This window comes from Calidris pugnax, unplaced genomic scaffold, assembly GCF_001431845.1.
Source record: "Calidris pugnax isolate Ruff unplaced genomic scaffold, ASM143184v1 scaffold188, whole genome shotgun sequence".
In the NCBI taxonomy this organism is placed as follows: domain Eukaryota; kingdom Metazoa; phylum Chordata; class Aves; order Charadriiformes; family Scolopacidae; genus Calidris; species Calidris pugnax.
In genome coordinates, this window is record NW_015091257.1 from 15,896,900 (window position 1) to 15,914,252 (window position 17,353).

Genomic DNA, 17,353 nt, shown 5'->3' on the forward strand with positions numbered 1-17,353 from the left:
TGGGCTGTGGGGCCTCTGCCTCACCTCAGGCATCACTCCGTTGATTCGAGCATTACACCACAAGCCTAGGTGGCAAGCCGTTGCATTTGTCCTGGCCTTCACAAATTAGGCAAATTAGGCAACTCTTGCTCAGTTGCCTTCGCAAGACAAGCACACTGTCCAAGCTACGGTCTTGCTCATGTTGTACCCCACTACTTTCTGCCAGATCATGGTAACTCTGTATTCAGCACCAACAGTCCTAGTTCTCCACACTCTCCTCTTTTGAGTTCAAATGTCAGTGAGTATATGCCTCGTTACACACCTGAAAATTCATTCAGGAGGCTCAAACTCATTGGAAACCACGCTTCCTTGCTTCTGCTGTTCACATCAATAGTCTTTGACAGCTGTGAGTGAATATATGGACAGAGTAAAATAAGTGGGTAAAACTCTGATGGTCCTGATGCAATATTGTAAAGAAACAACAGATAGTTGTGTCCTGTCTGCACCCCTGCACCTACTGCTGTGGCCATTGGAAATGTCACATTTCCCAGCAATGTCTTTTTCAGTGCCTTTTCAGCCTCTGTTCACAGTTAGATCATATGAAAAAAGCAAATTTGCTCTGAGTTACTCCAGAGTATTTTGTATATTTCTTAATCCCCAACTGACATGCCTTTCTACAGTCCATGTCAGCAGGTACACTGGACATGGACTCCAGGTTTAATCTGTACAACGGGATGACAGATGAGGAGTATGCACATGTCATGGCTGTATGTAAACACACTCTTATTATAGCGTGAATGTGGCCTTCAGGAGAAGTAGTGTTTTACTTAGCTATAATTTAATCTGCTTCTTGAAGAAAAATTGCCGGAAGACCTAATGCAGTTCTTTTTTTCTGCTCGAGAACATATGCATTGTTTCATTAAAGTGCTTTTTCAAAAGCAGCTCTAAAAAAGGTTGCAGACTTGAGTGGTTTAACTTTAATCACCCCAGATGTTGGCTTTCATAGCGAGTTGCTGTTTGGGTTAGTGACAAGCACCTTTGGTCACAGAAAGCAACGTTTCCTGTAGCAAGGACAATTTTTGCCTTGGAGTAATGAGAATAGCTTAGCCTATGTGGCATTAAGAAAGAAAAAAAAAAAAAAAAGAAAAAATGTTAAGCGTTGGGGGACAAAATTTTCTGCTTTGCAGGGTGGTAGCATCAGCTAGTGGAAAAGCTTGCCACCAGCAATGTTCAGAACCCTGCAAGGCCTGTTGGCTCTGTGTTGGCTCTTAATTAATGACCCACATTCTCACAGCTGCACAGAGACCTTCTGTGATGTGGCTGTACCAGTAGAAAACAATGGAGTTACTTATTTCCAGCTGTATCTGTCACATGAAAAAAAGGACCGATTGGTGCCAGAGAGTGGTTGCTGTTGGCTGCAGCACGGAAAATTGGGAGGGGAGTTGTAGCCAACAGAGTATCATTTATCAGATTCAGAGATGTGAGGACAAATGGTCAAGCTGTCTTCAAATGCAACATGTTGGGTTTTTCTCAAGCACATTGTGTATATGTAAAGCCCAGTTGGGAAATTCTGGCTACAACTGCATAGTTTGAAAAAAAAACAGTTCAAGGCCCCATAGTGGTACACTTTAGAGGAAATGGAATAAGGCCTGTACTCTGACCCATGCTAATTAATCCCTTTCAATGAAGCCAGCATATACCTCTCCTTTGCTGCTGAAGCCACTCAAGCTGTGTCTGGTGCCTCTGCCTCCAACAGTGTGGTAGTGGCTATATTCTTCCTCTTACCATAAGCTAAAAGTGCTTGATAGGGCATCATCAAAGCTGTGATGCTTTGATTGTGGACTGCTTCTGTCAAGTGTAACTAATTTATCTAAGGCAACCTGTCAGTTGCCTCCCACATAGGGCAAGTCCTTAGTGTGAACCATGAGGACAGCATCTTCTGGGGAAACGTCTTCTGTAACTAATGTATTAGAATAACCTACTATGTTTTACATTCATTATCTCAGTTTTTACACTTAAAACGGAACTGTTTTTTTCTCTCCACATTAAAAGTATCAATAATTATTTTAATAGATTTTGGAGTTACCTAAATGCAAGAAAGACAAACCATTTTACAGCACTTAAACTCATTGCAAGCAGGTCTTTCAGCAAGCTTAGGCTGAACATATGGTGACCTCAGGCTGTTTTGTTGCTTCAGACATTCAGTGACGCCTATGTAACTCTGTTTTTGACTGTTGCCAGTGAAAACTAGGCAAAATGTGGGGCTTTGTGTGTCTATTGAATAAGCAAACCTCAAGAAATGGGAAATTCTTTGAACCAAGCTGCAGGTTGAGAAGTTGACATAGTGCTATTGATTTTAGCTCTGATCAAGCACTGTTGCCTGACACAGGCACACAGAATTGCATCTGCCTGTGAAACAGCAAGGTAACATGGATGTGCTTGTGTTTGTGAGTGTACTTGCACATGCACACGGCGACGCTTACATATGTAGACACATTTTCTGCAAGCTGGGACAGTCTTGCTGTGTTTCAGCCCGGAGCATGTTCCAGAGGGTTTGCCAGCTCTTGCATATGGGTTTGGGTGGAAATGTTTGCGCGTTGTCCCATTGTCCATCATTATAAGTACCAGAGCGATCCCATTGTTTGAGTGGGATCTCGGTCAGATGCAATTCTGAGTGAATGAAGAGTGATTTAGCGCGTGTTGCATTTAATTATTACTCCCCCCAGACACACCTCATGTCTATTCAATGTTTTATGGCTGTTTACCAGAGTCTTTGCACAGCCTTATTAAGTGTCTTATTGGGCTATAATAGCCAGGAGTGCTGTTAGCGGTTCCAACAGTAAGCGTGGCTGTGTATCCTGTACCTGCCAAAGAGCTGCTGGAGTTATGATGAGCAAGGCAACCAAATCCTAGCACACTCGTCAGAAACACGTATCAAATTCCACAAGCTTCTGTTACTGATCAGCAGTATCAGAAACTGCTTCACATGTGCTCTGTGCACCTTTCAAATACTGCCAGAAATGGACTTCTGCAGCTGTTGCCTGCAGCTGTTTGTGTTTTAGCCCTAATTTCATAGTTCTGTATGTTCTGGAGAAGCCAAGATGAGTTATTGACTACAACCAGGCTCTACAGCCAGAGGAAAGGACACTTATATTATGCCACAGTGTAAATAAGCCCACAAACATAAGCTTAGAAAAATAATGCTGCTGCTCCAGCTGATCTGTGATTTTCTTGCCAAAAAGATCATGCACTGCTTGGGGTTGACTCTCCAGAGGAATCCTGTAGTTGGAGCTTGCTGGTTCTTGTTGGGATATCTCCAGGTTCCCATAGCCCTCACCTTCCTTTTGGCCGTTTGGGAGAGGCGACTGAATTGTCCAACCTCTCCCTCTTATCTGCTTCCTTATCTCCCTTTTCAACTCTTCCCCTCACCATTTTCCCAAGGGAAATAACTGATTGCTGCTTTGCACTGTTGAAAGCTCTTCTTGGTTTCTGCTCTGATGTTGTCCTAGAAAGCAACGATACCTTGAAACCAAAATGCTGTTAGTGAAACACTAGTAGAGCATGATATTCAGTACATGCTAAAATTTCTCTAGGGAGCAAAACTTTAAAGTTATAAAATACAGGGGAGTTTGAGTAGGGATGTGATCGTTTAATGTTGGTTGGAGGGATTTAAAGCTGATGGACAATAACTTTTCTGCATTTGTACTGTCAGTGGTTCAATACCAACATACAAGGAAAACCATCAGGCAACTAACAGCAAACACTTGTTAAAGGGTCCTTTTGAGATTCACTTAGCGTATGAATCATGGGCAAAGTTGATTAAGTGTTGAGATCCCAGCATGTCTGTATATTTTCTGTGTCAACACCCTGCCCTTTTGGCAGCACCTTTGAGATTCCTAGTGATTGCTGATATGAAGACTCATTAGCACCAATGTCATTTAAATACCTTCTCAAACCTCTGCTGGTAACAGACTTGTGCTGGGGATTGTTTATAACCAGGGATCTGCTCATGCCCATGAAGCCATTCATGCATGAATGGGAACACTTGTACTGGGAGGCATGTGGTCCTCGTGGTTCCGTGGCATCATTTCCCTCTTTTTCCTCAGCTGATGGATGTCAAACAACATGAGTTAAATGTGGGACAAGTAGGCAGGTGAAAATAAACAAATGCTTTTTTCCTATTCTTTACCAAGCAAAGATGAGAATGCCCTCCTGGAGCTTGCTGGTGAATAGGGATGAGAAGAAAAAATGAGAATTTTTTTTTTTGCAGGACCCAAACCAGGCTGTAGAGGGGGTTGAGGGAGGGATTTCAGGACCTTCAAACTCTATGTCTTCTCGTGGATGGAGGGGTTTTTCCCTTTTCCCTTTGTACTGCATGCCCTCATCTGGCATGCAGTACAACTTGTGTGCAGGTGCTCACAAGGAGAAGCCATTTGGTCTCTAAACTGATTAGCTTTGCCATCACACACACCTTGTGACATGTGCCTTTCTTCCCTCTACTTGTATAGTTTTTTATCAGGAAGGGTATGATAAGATATGATGGGTATGATAAGATATGATGGGTATGATAAGACTGAGATAAGAACTCATAAATCTGCATAGAGGTAACTTAGACACATAAACTGTTGTTGGGAGCACGTGTATGGTGCTGCCCCTCCCTGCATCTTTATGTTTAGCGTGGGAGTTCTGTGCTGGAGGAAGCAAGAACTCCTTGGAGGGCTGAATGTCATAGTCAAGTTAGAGAATCCACCTTGAAATCATTTGTTACTTGATGAAACCTTGCCACTTGGAGAGAGCATCAAGTCTGAGCTAGAAACTGAGAAATCCATATACATAAGGCATTTTTTTTCCTTTTATTTTTTTATTCCCCACCAACCTAAAGTGCCAAATAGATATTTTCCACTAAATTCATAGTAGTACTTGACTTGGAAGCATAGGATCACCTCCTAAGATTCATTGCGTATCAGCAAGGACTGAAATAACTTGCCTGGATAAAAAAAAATCTAGATTTAAAGCAGTACTATTCTGTAGGTTGTGCTGATTATTGCTTTGTGCTGCATGACTGTGATTTTTGGCGCTCGGTGCCACATACCAAATTCCCAAAATAAAATGCTACATGATATTCTAAGAGCTCTTAGGAAGCTTTAAAAAGGGATTTGTCCACTGAGCGGGTGGGTATCTCTTCTGGTGAAGCCAAATGATGCAGCAGGAATGGTTTAAGAGGAGGAAACTTTAGTCAGCAGATAATTAGCCTTTTTAAATAAGCGCAAGGGGCAAAGAAAGAAAACCTTCCATCAGTCTCATGTTTGTAAAAGTTGTCAGCGATCCTGCTTTGATTGTAAAGGGTTTACAGCTCAATGTTTGAATAGCTGAAACATCTGTTCAGCAACATTGTGAAATCCTCGTGTTCGGAACCCCTGATAAGGGGGACTGCTGAGCGATTGGCTCCTAGAGGCTCTACAGGCAGCAAAAGCTGTACATACAGTGGTCACCGCTTGCCTTTCCTCCTCCTCCTGGTCAGAGGAAAACGTAGGAGACAGCTACTATTTTACGCATGATTTTCCCTTGAGGAGGGGGGCAGAGCAGGAAGTGCCTAGGAAATGGTCCACGACAGAAACCTGGAGTGGTAAACAGGACAGAGGAGGAGGAAGGAGGAGGAGGAGGAGGAAGAGAGCTCATGGGTGCAGTTTGTGAACAGTTGAAATACCGATAGCACAGCAGCAGAGGAAAACCAGACTTCTGCGAGAGCGAGCACGTCCCAAGCCATCCCGATGGAAGGAGAGACGGTACCCGAGGCCAGGAGAGCAGCCAGCAAAGCCACACGCATTGCCCTCGGCGTCTTTGTGAGCGGCACCGTTGTGCTTGGCACTGCGCTTTTCTTGGGTAAGTAAGTGAGAAGGTCGAGGCTCACCTGAATGTGACCCTCCCCAGCCTGGCCGCTCGATGCGGGTGTGCGTGCTCCAAGACACGTTTTGGTGAAAATCTCGGTCTCTTCTCCTTTTCTCCCCATTTTATATTTATCCTGAAATGGAAGTGCCTCAGAAAAGGGATTTGTTGTGGGAACATTAGAGCTGGAAGATGCAATGTGAGCCCGTGTAACTTTCTGAATGCTGAATTTAAATTTAGATACTAAGTTGAATGTGTTCTAGCCAGAATTGGGTTCTTTCGCAGAACGAGGAGAAACGGGTGAGATTATGCACGTCGGTAACGCTGATTGTAAACTCACAGATTGTGGCCGATGTGGGCTAATATTCTCTGTTTCCTGAATATGAATCTGTAATGCACACATTTTATGGAATCTTCTGGGTTTTCCTTCATTTGGTTTTCATTTAAGGCTTGACTAAAATTCCTGTAGAAGGCTTCAATAATGCATATGCTTGCACATTTTTTAGATGTTTCCGTTCTTCTCTGATGAATTGCAAAGTCGTCTTTGCAAAAATCATAAAGAGTGCATCCGGGATGGAATTAAAATGTTTTGATCAGATTTATAAGCTATAACTGGTCACAATAGAGAAGGAGTTAGTTTTTACTCTCTGGGATTTGGAATCATCTGTAGATTGGTTTTGTTGGAATATCACATGGAAACACATGCTTACACCTATAAAAAGATGTGAAGAAGTATAAATGTAGAACAACCAGGCAGAGAAGAGAAAACAGTGTTGTATCCTGTAAGAACTTGTAGAGACAAATCTTCCCTTGGAATAATTCATCCCAGCTTTTCATTTCTTTAGACCAACATAGATTTCCCTGGACTGGAGGGAACTTAGCCTCTAAACTTACCTTTTGCTTCTCTCCAATCATTTATGATCTTGCCATTTTATTTGAAAGGTCTGCTTCATTTATAATCACAATAGAGAAAATTATGTCAGATTTTCTACAGAACTGTAAAGCACAAAGCTCACAATTGATAGTGTTTTCTGCTCTAGAGCAGCTGCTAGAGCAAATTCTACAAATATTTGCAGGCAAGTAACTTTCGTGTATGCGAGTAATCCCACTCAATTCAAAAAAACTCTTTATAAATGTGAGCAGGATTAAGTCTTCAACTTGCTAGTGCAAAATATTTTTTCTAGATGAATAATAATGTTTTCCACTTAAAGAATACAATATCAAACACCAGGGAGTAATGGAGAGACCTTTATTTCTTTTTTTAGCACTAGATTGTTTATTGCTTGTAAAAAGCAATAGACATTTACCACCATAGCTTCTCAGAGATAGAAATGTTTTATCCATAGAATAGACATGAAAATTCTAGCAAATATATTCATTCTTAGTGATAGTTTTCCAAGTGTGTTGAGGTCTATTCCATAGCCAGGGATTCAGTGTCAAAATTTTCATTGGCATAACTGCTAAGAAAATAAAAATGTTGGCCTTGGGTCAATCAAAATGTTTTTAGGATTTGTTTGGAAATTGTCTGAGGTTTTCAACCAAAAGAATAAAGGAAAAAAGTTAAATTGTTTTGGTTTAACATTTTGTCAATGCAATATTTCCAAGTTTCATTGTGACACTGTGTTTCATCTGTAAATTTGAATTTAACTGTTTTTTAGTTTTGTTAAACTGTAGAAAAGGAGACCATGATTTCTGGTCATAGGAAATATTTCAGGCACCTCAAGACAGCCCTTTTCTTCATTTTTTTTATTTAATCTGCAATACTTGCAGTTTCTGGTAGACAGTAAACCTGAAACAATTTCCATTCAATTTTCCAGCCTGAGGAGTGTAATGTAGCCTTGTCCTGCTTCTCTTGTTTATTCTTCTCAGAATTCCTACTACTCTAGGACGAATCTGCGAGAACCATGTATTTTTATTTACTGCTACTTGCTCTTGCTGGCTGTGGCCATACTGTGACTCCTGTGGGGAGCTACCTGGGGACTCACTCTGGCATCATGCAGGGTCCTGCCTGTGTATTTGCAAGCCTTTTCCACTTTCACAGTTTTTGGGGAAACAATTACAGTGTATACTTGCTTAAGAATCTGGAAACAACCTTAAAGAGGAGGAAGCTGAGACACTGAATTTTATAACCACAACTGTAGGTAATAATGTAATAGTTAGTTCTCCTAACAACAATAAAAAAGCGAGAGAACAAAACCAGTCAATGTTTTCCAATCAAAATTAGCTGTTAATCAAAAGAGAAATGTTAATGCCAAAGACTTTTTTTTTAAATTTGCTCTAATGATGAAGTTGTAAATGGAACAAAACCAGACAAAAGGGTATTTTGCTTAGATTTACTAGTATCAAAATCACAAAGGCTGCTTCAGGTTCTTTACTGATTCTTTTTCATCCTCCTTCCTTTTCCATCTAGTGCAAAAGAATTAAATGGTGTTTGGTATTTTCCCTCTTTTCTCTGCTTTGTTAAGGAAAAAAACAATCTAGCAAACTTTCAAGACCTGGACAGGTTCTAAAAGGCTAGTGTCAAAGCTGAGGAAAGACAAATAGGGAGTAATGCAACAATTAATTAAGAGGCACATTATCCATTCTTTGTATTTCATGTGGCTCAAGAACATATTCTGGAGACCTCCACTTTTCTATTTTCTACCATTCTTCAAGATTCCAACTATGATCTTTATATGCCTCAAAATCTCATGTATTTCTTGGCTAATTTACAAAGGTAGTTGAGGTGTTGTGTTTCGCTGAGTCGATGCAAGCTTTGCTAAAGCTGTCCAGAAATAGTTTTACATTCTTGGTTTCTCAGAAAATTTGAGTGAAACCCAGGCATTTCTGTCATTAATTGTCATTAAAGCTATGAGGCTGGAAGAGATGAAACAGTTTTATACTCAATTCTAGCTTTAGGTTTTTTATAGTAAAATTTTTCTTGTGCTGAAATACCATTTCACATTTTCCAGTCTATTTTGAACAATATCTAACAACAAGAGAATTTGATTTATAACTATCAGCACTGGTAAAGCTATGATACCTTAATATACATTGTTGAGTTTTTTGTTTGGCTTTTTTTTTTGCTTTTTAATCTTTACCATGGACCGAGTTATTAAGATAATGGATATATCAAGACATTTCTTTATGTCTACTGAGCACATTTGCGGAGTCTTATTTCATCTACCCCTCCGGACTCTCCTATCCTCATCCCAAGTATCAATTATCTGCATATTTGCTGCCTGTCAGCAGTGTCTGAAATTTGCAGATCCTGTGTTTCAGTGGCTGCCGTAATACACATTTTTAAAAGATGACCAAAATTAACTGACGATTTCATAGTTTTTGTCAGCAAGGTTTTTGGAAGCAAATCCAATTACAACACTTTTGGGAGCCACTTCAGACGGAAACTGTACTGTGCCTTATAAATCATGGTCATCCCTGTGCCCGTTGCTATCTGGTTTATTCCAGGCTGGAATAAGGGGACCCTGAAGGCGTCCCATGGATGCTGGGTTGTGCCTGTGGGGCCAGGCAGTGCAGGGCTGCTGCAGGAGGAGGTGCAGCAGGGCAGCGTGAGCCCCACAGCTCAGGAGGAACAGTGGAAAGCCTGCAGAAGGTGATCAGATCCAGCTCCATATTGCATCACCAGCTGGGAAAGGTGCATTTCTGGAGGGTGAGAGCAAAAATGATTAAGTGCTTGTATTGTGGTGGTGCTTGCCGTCCGTGAGGAAGGCTGAAGTGTTGTTGCTCCAAGCACTGTGCAAACGTACGGTGAGAGACGGCCCTTCTCCCATGCTGCCTACAAGCAAAGACAGAGGAAGGAGAAAGCAGGCATAGGAGGGGAAAGTCACTTTTGTTAAGAGCTGTAGTATTTACTTCATATACATTCAAACTGTTTTAAGTCAACGTAGTCGAGATGCATTAGGGCCAGAGTTTGGACTGACATTTGAATGATCAAGCACCCAACATTTGGCTACAGTGGTCAAAATTCATTACGAATGATCTCATTATGGTTTTCCATTTTGCAGTTAGCCAAGGTCTTATAAAGTTTCATCCGAAGCAACAGTACTGTTTGACCTCAGAATGCATTGAAGCTGGTAAGCAACAATTTTATCCTCTTTAATATATCATGATTATAGTATGTTAGTGAGTTATTTGCACTGTTTAATTTTTTTCTGTGATACATTTTACTGAGAAAGCTTCATTAATAATGAGAGGGGAAAAACACCCAAACTTTTTAAAAAGTCAGTGTTTAAGTTGCTACAGATCTGTTTATTTTCTACACTTAGAATTCATATTTTAAATTCATTTAACTCTTTACTTATTTTTTAATAGGAAACAAAATTTTGGGCAACTTGACCTTCAGATGTATTTTGTTGTTTTCTTCCCAGTAGCCAGAAAACTAGCAAGTTTAACAATTCATGTTAAACACGAATGCTTTAGGGCCAGATCTTGCACAGACTTGCACAACTGTAACATGGTGACTCCAACTCAAAAGCTGCAACTACTTCCATATTGGCAGGCTCTTTTCTCCATGCAGAGATGCATGTGGCAACCCTCATAGAGCTGGGACATCCATTAATACTAAATGTGAGTTAAAAGAACCAGGCTCGGTAGGACCTGAGACACCCATTTTGCACCAGGCAGTTTTGACAGGGTTATGCTCACACTAAATCAATGAGATTTTTATTGAGCGTAATGAGAGCACAGATCAAACAATAGCTACCACATCTAGAAATCTGCCCCCAGAGCTGTTTTGTTGGAAACAAAGTGGACATTGTGTGAACTAATAAACAGTAAGTGTTTATTTCCATTCATATTAAGTTGATACTGTGAGGTGTTTGGTGTGCGTTTGAAATCCTGACAAATTCTGTGGCGCGCCATAAATAGAAAAATTTGCAGATCTCAACATTACCACAACTTTTCATTCTACTTTCACTCTGCACTGCACTGACAGTGCTCTTGGCTGCCCTGGGCACCAATATCCAGAGCTGATTCTTAAATGAATGCAAATATCTAAGTAAGGTGGGATGACTAATCAAAACACTACTACCACTACCACCAACCTGTCCTGTTCGTACACACACACCCCCCAAATGTGTATATGGGCTTCATCTTGCGCTTCAGAACAACAACAAAAAAAGTCAGTTAAGAAGTCTGAATCGGCTTTTTTTTTCTCTTGTATATACCAAATAACACGGATTTGGTATCCATGGATAACATGGATTGTCAGCTCAGCAGAAACTGGTATTTCACACCACGACAGAGTTGGACATCAACACGACCTGACTGTTTTTAGTTCAGAGTGGACTGTGTGTTAACTACACAGTGTCTCAAGACCTGAGCTTTGCCTTGCTGAACAACTTTTGAGGAGTGACAAAATTGCCAAGGACCAAAATGTCTTCAAAGTATACAGTCTGAGAGTTTCTAATCTGAGAGAAAGTATTAAAGCTAAGACATAGAACTATCATGGGAGGAGTTACTGGATGCTAGAAATAGTACCATGAAGTCTATAAAAGTTGACATACTTCCTGCTAGGATTTTTAATCAGTTATTTGGATAAACCTCAGAACACATGGTCATTCAGCCAAAAAATGCCCAGTATCCATGTATTCCATGTTACTTGGCCCATGTAGATCACTATAATGCATGATCATTTGATTAGATACTGTCTCGGTCTTGTCAGACTGATCTTTCTCTCTTGCCAGTCTCACTTGCAATAGCAACTGCCCGAGATGCAGTTGCAAAATGGAGCTGAAAATACTACAGTTATCTTTTCCAATGAATGGTAAATCAGAACTTAATTTGTTTTCTTGTGCAGCTATTCAGCTAAAGGTAAACAGTGTATAATTTCTGGAATGCTAATTACAATCTGCTTGATACGTGTTGCTACTAAATTCCTCAGGCAATTAATTCCACCATGGCAACAATGGACAGCCTGTCTTCAGGTGTCTGGTTCGAGCAGTTCACATTCCTGTAGTGCTAGGTTCAGTGGTCATTGCTGTATGGTGCTCAAGAACATTCACTGCAGGTATTTTGTCCTTTTTGGTTTTTTGCTTCAAATGTAGGCACAGTTAGATGCTAGAGAAGCTGCGTGGTATTCTTGCTGCTCTTTAAAAAATGACAGAGTTCAGGTCACACATCAGTCCTAGAAAAGTGAGTCTTAGCTTCCAAGTGATGTCAGCATCACGTTGCAGAGATTGGTAAATGTTAATCATTGTTTCTGGACTGGGGTCTCGTGTAATTCTCTGTTTAGGAAAAGGTGTTCCACAGAATCTATGTGGTGTCATTTTTACAGCTGCTGCCATCTTAAGCAAGATAAATCAATCTGTAGATCCATGTGAGGACTTTTATCGATTTGCATGTGATGGCTGGATATATAATCACCCTATTCCTGAAGACATGTCAAACTACGGTGTTTATCCTTGGCTGCGACACAATGTGGACCTCAAACTAAAGGGTAAGTATGTCATTTCTGAAAGTGTTTAGTTGGCTTGTCACTGTAGCTTGTTAACCAGTTGGTTTTGAAATGAATAAAGACTCTACGTTTCTTTTGGATTATTGGATAATATCCAACAGCCCAACTTGATCTTTTCCTTGAAGTATATTTTTATTGGTATTTTTATTGAAAATAATATTGAAAGATGAAAAGTTATAGCAGAAACAGAATTTGGGAGGAATAATACAACTGCTGGCAACTCTACAAGTTAAGAATGGAAGGACAAAAGGATACTCCTTGTATCAGGGGTAGGATTTGAATTCTTTCTCCCTTGCAATAGACAAGCAGACCAGAGTGCAGGAGCACAGCATGCATGTTTAGGAATGTCCCAGATCCACACAAACGTCAATCTAGGACAGCACTCTGTCTCTAAGAGTGGCCAATAGCAGGAAAAGAATATAATAAGGCAAAACCAGAGTGATATTTTCCGGTATACTTACCTAGCTCTTGGCAGGAGGCAATTTCCAGACTTCCGGAGATGGAAGCTGTTTGGGTATTGTGTTTCCTTCATGTGGCCGTTCAAGCTGCTGCTGAAGTACCTGAGCTATCATCAGTGAAACAGAAGACTGCTCAAGAATGTGTGTCTGGAGGAAAAAATAGCCCCGGGGTGGAAATGTGTAGGAAGAGAGGTATTTTAATCTAGGTGTGACTTGACTTTGTGCTATACTCTGCAGCAAGGCCACCTCATCAGGAAGCCGTGCAGACCAGCTGGGCAGAAAGGGTGATAATTATTGTTAGGTAAGAAAATCCTGACAGATTCTTACAATCTTCGCTAAAAGCAAGTCATGCAGAAAAGGGACGTGCAAGATTTATTATCGTTGTTGGTGTGTTTGAGCATTGCACACCTTGAGCACATTATTGACCTATCAGTTGACACAAGAGCCTGCTTTGAGCCCACTGCAGAACAGAGGTCAATTTTAGGATGTTGTGCTTAAATATAGCGTTTATTTTTCCCTTAGATTTTGTACATCTGTGCATGTGTAGGCATCAAAGCGCTTCTCTGCTTGCTTTCTTCAGTCATATCATATTAAATTTTCTCATTGTTAAGTATTTTAAAAGCTGTGTTCAGAATGCAGCTTTTCAGAATATGGTTTCAGAATATGAGTTTGGGAATTCAGCATAGGATAAAATCTGATGACTGCTGTTTTAACTCTGCCGAAGATGTCACAACCAAAAGAAAAAAACTATTGCTAGAGCCTGTTTTAAGTTATGCTTTGCATTCTAATTGTTCTGCTGCCAGAATCAGGCTGTATTAGATAACTGCACATCCTGCATGAACCACAGCTTCTTTGTAGAAGCCTGTTCTAATTGAATATAGAGTAGCAAGCTGTGACTCTCAGCCGTAATTTCCTCTTTTCACAGAGCCTAATCAAGGACATCATGCTAAGCCACATTTTTTTATGGTTTTCTTAGTGCACTCCCTTTAGAAGTTGCTAATCCATAGCTAGGGAAATACAAGACAAAGAAAGAAACATCTAAGTGAGAAGTATTTGCTTAATGGAAACTCCATATCAAAAAAGGGGTGTAATGAAGTGCCTGCTAACTGCTTTAATAGGAGGCCTAAAATGCTCCTTGACATGGTACAGGGACAGAGATGGGAAATCATCGGGTGGTGTAAAAGGAGTTGATTTAATACAACATTTGTCATCTCCTCCTTAATTTTTTACTTAATAAACTTTCTAAAATATATTCTTGGTAATTAAAAAAGGAAAAGGAAGTAGAAGTGCTGGATGTCAGTGTTGGCAGCTGAAATAACAAGGCGTAGCTTCAGCCTCTATGTATGTTTGTGTTTTAACTCGAGCTGCTTCAATAAATTAGCTTGATGCTGAGTTATTCATTTGTGGATGACCACAACCTTGCTATCAAAAGTTTTAGTGGGATGAAGAACTCTTGCACAGAGAAACATATACATGGCTAACCAGACCTTGGAAGCCAATTTAATCTCTCTTTCCTAAAGAACTCTTAACGGAACTTTGTACTTCATTGTAAATGTCCCTGTTTGACATGGATTAGATTAAAAAAGCCCCAGTCTTTAAAGAGCTGATTATTACGCAAGTTCTGTGTTCTGAAATATTTATCGTATTAAAGAAAACTATTAATCTTGAAGTGATAACATGGCTTGGCCAGAAAACCAGATTTTTCATATTCGATATTCTTTGATGGTGTGATATAGACGGAAGTATTTATTCAGGCAATATATTAAAAAATGATGTTACTTAAAATAAATTATTCGAACATCTAATCTATTTTCTGGTCCCTGAATGTTCCTGAGCCTTAGGCAGAAAGGGATTTTGGGTATTTGTGCAAAGACCTGTGTGTGGCCTGGGTTACACAAGGGTATCTTCAGTCTTCCAAAAGCATAATTTTTTGTTCGGGGGCAATTACTACAGAAGAAGATTTTCTAGTTGATAATGGGTAGCAAGTGTAAGAATTAATTTTGCCTTACCAAAAAGTGGTAAATGTAGCTGAACAATGTACTCAACTCTGCATTAAGTATTAGCAGGTTTGACAGCAAAGTTTTTCTTCTTTCTTTTTCTTTTTCTTTTTCTTTTTCTTTTTCTTTTTCTTTTTCTTTTTCTTTTTCTTTTTCTTTTTCTTTTTCTTTTGAGGTTGCAGACACAGAAGAACACAAAACTTTGCAGGTGTTATCTTCAAGAAAGGGTAGAACATTTTCTGTATCGGTGCAGGTTTTTGGTAGTTTAATGGAGAGTTCCAAAGAGAGGAGTGGCAATGGGTCAATGGAAAATAGCTGAGAACTACTGGGTGGTAGATTTTTTTGCCTGCATATCTCTGAATCATTGAAGGAATAATCCTATTTTTTTGCTAAGATTTTGGTTTGTAATGGGGTAGGAATATATGTATATATAATGCTCTCATAGTTTTTCTAGCTAGGATGGATTAAAACAAAAATTATAGCATTTCCCCTTTAATTTCTTTTCCATCCTTTGAAGGTCACTTGGATTTCTTTTTCTGGTCTCAGAGGAATCCACAAACCACATGTGTAACTCACTTTGATCTCCTCGCTATACAAAATGGGTGAAATCCTAGCCTGGTGAAAGAGATGGTAGGTCTTTCTTTAGACATCAGCAACAGCAGGATTTCATGCATTGTAGAGGAATGTACAGAAGACAGCTGCAGGTAGCCAAAGACATGTGGTTTTGGTTATGACCCAGATCCAGGTAATGAGCATCTAATATTTAGGTTGAAATTTCTTGGTTCCTTATAGAATTGTCCAGTGGAGGACTGAGGTACTCCAACTTCCAGTTAACCATTCCTGGCTGGACCAGACTGTCCCTGACTTGAAGCCAGCCTTTCATTTGTAGATACACCGCAGGCATGTTAAAAAGTGCCTCTCATCAGTTAATATCAACCACTTCTAGTGCTGATGGGCCTCTGAGGAAGCTCTGGGAATCCTTCAAAAGGGAAAAAATGGTTTGACTGTGGCAGCTGTTGTATGAACAAAAGCTATCTCAGACTGCAACTGTTTCAGCCTTATGTGAGGGCAAGATGGCAACGTCTCTGTGAATTTATAAATGCTTTTCATTTATCATAAAGTTTCCTGCAAAGCGATTTGTCTTCCTGAGTTTTTCCATTTTGATTGGTGACCTTAATTAAGAGTTTAGGACCACTATTGTCTGACCATTGAAATGCAAGTGGCTTTTTGTGAATAATTCAGAACTAGGAGTCTGAGGGGAGTAGATCAGTGCCTATTACCTGTGGTGAATGTTGATTGTCAACCAAGCAGCTTCTTTTCCTTTCTCTGAAACCTGCAGAACAATGATATACAGCTGGTGGTTGGATATTTTTTTTGTTTGGTTTTTTTTTTTTCTTCAAACAGCCGTACAGGAAGCAATAAATTAAAAAAGCAAACAAAACTGCGCAAACATTCCTAAATCTCAGCAATGCAAAGGGGCTGATTTAAATTACTGAATCATTTGTGAACATGTCTTCCAGGCCTTTTAAACTTAATTTATGTCTGTGGAAACTGGTTTCCAGATTAAGTCTCCATACTGACCCTGGCCCAGTGAGACACCTACTTGAGACTAATTTGCTGTGCTAAGCTTTCTAGTGTGGCTATTTTCTGAAAGCTAGTTAACGTAAAGTGAGGAATTTCCAACGTGGCAAAGACAAAGAAATGGAGGCCTTTTAGGAGGATATGGTGTGGGGGTTTTTAAAGAACGTGAGACAGAGAGCAAACAAAATAACTTGGCAGTATAGGTAACTTTTCCCAAGATAATCTGAGATGGTTTTCTTTAGAAAATAAATTCTTTTTAAAGTAAAACCAGTAAGGTTAAAATATCTCAGTGTGGAAAATTATACTATTTGACCATAGGATAATCCTTTCAGACAAATCCCAGAAGATGGTGTTGAGAGGCTGCTGTCGGTATTGAGTGGCTGTGGTCCTGCTGGATTCTCTTCTCCCACCCTTCCACAGGTGCTTGGTTGGAACCACTGGGATTGCTTGGATGTGGACATGAAACCTGTAACATAGCTGCTGACACTCATGCCTAGGTTTCTGTATTAGCTGACCCATATTTTGTGATTTCTTCCTTCAGAGTTAGCTGGTTAAGAGCTCTCCCAGGTGGAGGGAGAATACCAGTAGTGATTAAAAAGAAAATAAACTCAGAGGGTATTTATGTTTTTGCCTCCAATATCTTCCTGTTAGATAGCTGTTCCTGGATAACAAGATAGCAGCAAACATCAACAGCGCTTAATGCTGTTTTGCTTGGTCTTTTCTACTACAAATGGATCTTTTTTTCAGTGTCACAGACATTTTTTTTCATTGGTAGAGATATTCCCTATAATGGCTTATTCATCTAAATGTAAGAAAAAAACATAAGTGGCACAAGTCAGGTAAATCTCTCTGGGCATCAAGTTAATAGCTCTTCAGTAAAATGAAGTACCTAAGTCAAAGGTGGAGAAGCCAGGACTTTTTCCAGGCTTTGTGGCAGCTCAACATGAAAGTTGTATTTGTAATGGGTGATTTTGGGAAACCATGAGTACAGAAAGGAG

At 40.0% G+C, this 17,353-nt stretch overlaps 1 protein-coding gene across 1 annotated transcript in view; it reads left to right on the forward strand.

Moving 5' to 3' along the window:
• Positions 1-5,609: 5,609 nt before the first annotated feature.
• PHEX (phosphate regulating endopeptidase homolog, X-linked) overlaps positions 5,610-17,353 on the forward strand; it is a 106,484-nt gene continuing 94,740 nt past the window's right edge. Inside the window, exons 1-3 of the mRNA XM_014960422.1 lie at positions 5,610-5,862; positions 9,870-9,938; positions 12,140-12,301. Coding sequence (XP_014815908.1) covers positions 5,751-5,862; positions 9,870-9,938; positions 12,140-12,301 — 343 coding nt within the window. The 5' untranslated portion in view covers positions 5,610-5,750. The remainder of the gene's footprint in view (positions 5,863-9,869; positions 9,939-12,139; positions 12,302-17,353) is intronic.